General features: G+C 54.4%; 1 protein-coding gene across 1 annotated transcript in view; it reads right to left on the bottom strand.

The window, feature by feature from the left end:
- Nucleotides 1-1,180: 1,180 nt before the first annotated feature.
- The window catches only part of LOC139749701 (uncharacterized), a 24,400-nt gene continuing 20,676 nt past the window's right edge, over nucleotides 1,181-4,904 (bottom strand). The window contains exons 3-4 of the mRNA XM_071663854.1: nucleotides 3,676-4,640; nucleotides 1,181-1,341 (exon numbers count right to left, since the gene is read on the bottom strand). Coding sequence (XP_071519955.1) covers nucleotides 1,181-1,341; nucleotides 3,676-4,640 — 1,126 coding nt within the window. The remainder of the gene's footprint in view (nucleotides 1,342-3,675; nucleotides 4,641-4,904) is intronic.

The raw sequence follows: 4,904 nt of genomic DNA, 5'->3' as shown, positions 1-4,904 counted from the left end.
TACACTCTGACTGACTGACAAGTGAAGCAGGACGGCTACTTAGTCCTACACCCAGATGTGTGGGTAGAAGAACACCGAAATGATCATATGGTAAACGTTAAGTAAGGTAAGGTCCCAACGCGAACTGTGGGGCATAGAAGGCCTCGGAAACCATCATTTAGCTAAATACACGTAAAGGCACGATCACAGACCGAGGAGTGGGAATACAAGGCATCGGAAACCACTGTAATGTACATAAAGGTCTTATGGGTAAGGAGAAAACGGAACCTTTTTTTTTTTCAATCATTTATTTGCGTGCCCCACGTCACCAGACTGACAAGAACCATGTTCATCCCCAGGGCATACATCCAGACCATAACCCACGGGAATACAGGTGCAAGACCACGAAAACAGAAGGCATACAAGCACAGACAGGTTGGTGTGTCCCGGTACTGACCTTTACCCGGGCAACAACAGTCAACTCAGGAAAAGCGACCTCGATACACACACTTCAACCGGTAACAGAAAGGTCTCGTCCCGTACGATCTGCACACATGTCCGTATGGTCACAAGGGTTTGATTATATCACGTCATTCGTCAACCCCAACATTTCCTACATCATCATTCTACCTTATCAGAATCAATGCCTAAAGGATAAGAGTTATGCGCATCTAAAAACCAGAAAGTCCCATCGTCCACCCTCGTGCGAAACTTCCACTTAGTTTCTGAGGCTTGTCTGCTGCACAGATGGGTCTGGAAACCAAGCTCCACTGCTGCTCTCGTGGTCAGCCAGGCTCTTTAAAGCTCCAGCCCGCAAGCCAATGTACCCTCCACAACCTCACCCGAATAATGAGTAGATCACAACCGTGGCGAAGATCCCCGACCTATGAGGCTTGAACCAATGAGGTTATATCAATCACAGTTTACTTTAGTTTGACGATGAGTTCCACAGGTCTTCTACCTGTTTACTTTAGTTTGACGATGAGTTTCACAGGTCTTCGACCTGTTTACTTTAGTTTGACGATGAGTTTCACAGGTCTTCTACCTGTTTACTTTAGTTTGACGATGAGTTTCACAGGTCTTCTACCTGTTTACTTTAGTTTGACGATGAGTTTCACAGGTCTTCTACCTGTTTACTTAAGTTTGACGATGAGTTTCACAGGTCTTCTACCATCCACACTAAAAGTCCCGGAGCCTTGCGTTATCCTGGGAAAGTTTTCAAGGTCTTCCAGCACGGGAGCTGCCGTGTTGCTATCCCGGCTCGGTCAGGCAGCTGGAGGAGGCAAGAGGCCGGCATGCCTACGTAGCCATCAATACCCAGGTCGGTCTGGTAGACTGTGTAAACACCAGTCTCGTTACACTCTGCAGTTTACCCGAGGAAGACACCAAGATTCTCGATGTACAACCGCACGGTTTTGTCGGTTCACTGACGAGGAATTCCTTCCTGCGCCAGGGTTCAGAGCACCGAAGCTGATCCTCGTCTGTCAACGCGCAGATTCGAAATTTCAATACCTAGAACGCTCCCCCCCTAACCACTATGTAAGTACAGGAAGATACTGGAAATGTAAGACCTGGTGTCTTTGGTGTGTTGGGAGTCATAGCACTAAATCTTCAGGGGAGTCACCCAGCCATCAAATGGTTTAATGACCCACTGGGACACTGGAGCCATGAATCAGTAAACCAGTCTTGGATAACGGGAGTATTCAATCCACACTGACAAGCAGGTACACGGGGAAACTGGGCGGCAAGTGATTCACCACTCGACCCGTTAATTTTTCGTCCACTCGGACGCGCAATGCATATGAGCCCAATGCCTCACTATCCAGTCTCCATCTTATTGCTGTCCTCAACACCAGCTGATAATCTCACAGAAGACCGTCAGATCCTCCGTCACCTGGCCTTCTTATGTACTCTAAAGTCCATTAGTCAGTCGACCAAGCATCTGCCCGGAGAACCGACCATCCTCACAAATCAATGCGCCAATCGACAAGACAACCAACGAGCTGGTGAACTGATCGCCTCGTGAAAAATGCCGACTAAAAAAAACAGTCCCTCCTCCATGGCACATGCGAGGCCATGGCCCTGACCCTTGGGGGTGTGGGTCAGGTCAAAGACCAGGCCATTATGATCAAAGGGTCGCACCGCCGTGCTTTAGGGTCGTACCGCCGTGCTCGTGGGTCGTATCGCCGTGCTCTAGGGTCGTACCGTCGTGCTCTAGGTTCGCACCGGTGTGCTCTAGGGTCGTACCGGTGTGCCCTAGGGTCGTACCGCTGTGCTCTAGAGTCGTACAGCTGTGCTCTAGAGTCGTACCGTCGTGCTCTAGGGTCGTACCGTTCTGCTCTAGGGTAGTACCGTCATGCTCTACGGTCGTACCGTCGTGCTCTAGGTTCGCACCGGTGTGCTCTAGGGTCGTACCGTCGTGCTCTAGGTTCGCACCGGTGTGCTCTAGGGTCGTACCGTCGTGCTCTAGGGTCGTACCGTCGTGCTCTAGGTTCGCACCGGTGTGCTCTAGGGTCGTACCGTCGTGCTCTAGGGTCGTACCGTCGTGCTCTAGGTTCGCACCGGTGTGCTCTAGGGTCGTACCGTCGTGCTCTAGGTTCGCACCGGTGTGCTCTAGGGTCGTACCGTCGTGCTCTAGGTTCGCACCGGTGTGCTCTAGGGTCGTACCGTCGTGCTCTAGGTTCGCACCGGTGTGCTCTAGGGTCGTACCGTCGTGCTCTAGGTTCGCACCGGTGTGCTCTAGGGTCGTACCGTCGTGCTCTAGGTTCGCACCGGTGTGCTCTAGGGTCGTACCGTCGTGCTCTAGGTTCGCACCGGTGTGCTCTAGGGTCGTACCGTCGTGCTCTAGGTTCGCACCGGTGTGCTCTAGGGTCGTACCGTCGTGCTCTAGGTTCGCACCGGTGTGCTCTAGGGTCGTACCGTCGTGCTCTAGGTTCGCACCGGTGTGCTCTAGGGTCGTACCGTCGTGCTCTAGGGTCGTACCGTCGTGCTCTAGGGTCGTACCGTCGTGCTCTAGGGTCGTACCGTTGTGCTCTAGGGTCGTACCGTCGTGCTCTAGGGTCGTACCGTCGTGCTCTAGGGTCGTACCGTCGTGCTCTAGGGTCGTACCGTCGTGCTCTAGGGTCGTACCGTCGTGCTCTAGGGTCGTACCGTAGTGCTCTAGGGTCGTACCGTCGTGCTCTAGGGTCGTACCGTCGTGCTCTAGGGTCGTACCGTCGTGCTCTAGGTTCGCACCGGTGTGCTCTAGGGTCGTACCGTCGTGCTCTAGGTTCGCACCGGTGTGCTCTAGGGTCGTACCGTCGTGCTCTAGGGTCGTACCGTCGTGCTCTAGGGTCGTACCGTCGTGCTCTAGGGTCGTACCGTCGTGCTCTAGGTTCGCACCGGTGTGCTCTAGGGTCGTACCGTCGTGCTCTAGGTTCGCACCGGTGTGCTCTAGGGTCGTACCGTCGTGCTCTAGGTTCGCACCGGTGTGCTCTAGGGTCGTACCGTCGTGCTCTAGGTTCGCACCGGTGTGCTCTAGGGTCGTACCGTCGTGCTCTAGGGTCGTACCGTCGTGCTCTAGGGTCGTACCGTCGTGCTCTAGGTTCGCACCGGTGTGCTCTAGGGTCGTACCGTCGTGCTCTAGGTTCGCACCGGTGTGCTCTAGGGTCGTACCGTCGTGCTCTAGGTTCGCACCGGTGTGCTCTAGGGTCGTACCGTCGTGCTCTAGGGTCGTACCGTCGTGCTCTAGGTTCGCACCGGTGTGCTCTAGGGTCGTACCGTCGTGCTGCTCCGCTCTATCCTTCTGTCGCCTGTTCCTTCTGTTTCTCCTCTTCTTGCTCTGTGACTCCTCGGCGTTTTCCTTCACATGTTCATCATTCCTGGATCCGTCACTCCCTGGCCTCAGCTGCTGCTGCTGCTGGTGGCCCCCTCCTCCAGCTCTCGGCACAGACTGGCTGCTGCTGCGGCTTCGGTTATTCCTCGGCCGGACCTGACGCTGTCGCTGCTGTGGCTGATAATGCGGTTGGGGTGTCCTGTCCTCCCTGGGCGGCTGCGAGTCAGCCTTTACGACTGCTTGTTGCCGAGGTGGAGCCACTCGATGCGTCTGTCTCGGCGCTGGCTGCTCCTGCTGGGACCCCTGACCCTGCGAAGGCTTGTGCTCTGCCTGCCCTTCCGGTGACGCCTGCTTCTGCGATCCCTGCCTCGGCTGCTGTCTTTGTTCTATCAGCTGCTGTGGTCCCTGGTGTTTCTGGTCACTCAGCCCTGCTGCCTGCCGCGGCGGCCGCTGCTGCTGCTGGTGTTGCTGCAGCTGTTGCTGCGGCAGTTTCCGCTGTTCCTTGGTACTCTTCTCGTCACTCCTCTCTCTCTTCTCCGACGGCCTCTCGTCCTGGCTCGTCTGCCGCTCAAACAGCTGCTTCTCTCGGTGACCAGACTCTCTTGGCTGGGGCTGGGACTGCTGTTGCTGCTGCTGCTTGTTCCGCTGCAGCTCCTGCTGCGGCTGGGGCTTGGCGGGCGGGGAGTTCTGGGACTTAATGGTTTCCTTGGGGTTGCTGAAGGTGACGGCAGTACGCCGCTGGTCGCCCTGGCCCACGCTGACGGTGGCCAGTTCGGGGAAGTGTTCCTGCACCGTCTTGTGGATGAGGAACCGCCGCCGCGGGTTCACCGCTGGGAACAGCAGTGCTCTGCAACAACACAAAACACAACAGTCACCAATAGTGTTGATATCAATGCATGAACACATACGAACATGTACACATTAACATAAAGATGTATGTAAGCGTGACATAAATAATATCAATGAACATATACGAACGTGTACACATTTACATAAAGATGTATGTAAGCGTGACATAAATAATATCAATGAACATATACGAACGTGTACACATTTACATAAAGATGTACGTATGCTTGACATAAATAATATCAATGAACATATACGAACA

Source organism: Panulirus ornatus, chromosome 8, assembly GCF_036320965.1.
Source record: "Panulirus ornatus isolate Po-2019 chromosome 8, ASM3632096v1, whole genome shotgun sequence".
NCBI lineage: Eukaryota > Metazoa > Arthropoda > Malacostraca > Decapoda > Palinuridae > Panulirus > Panulirus ornatus.
Note: the sequence above shows the minus strand (reverse complement) of the source record. Positions and strands in the feature narration are given on the sequence as shown.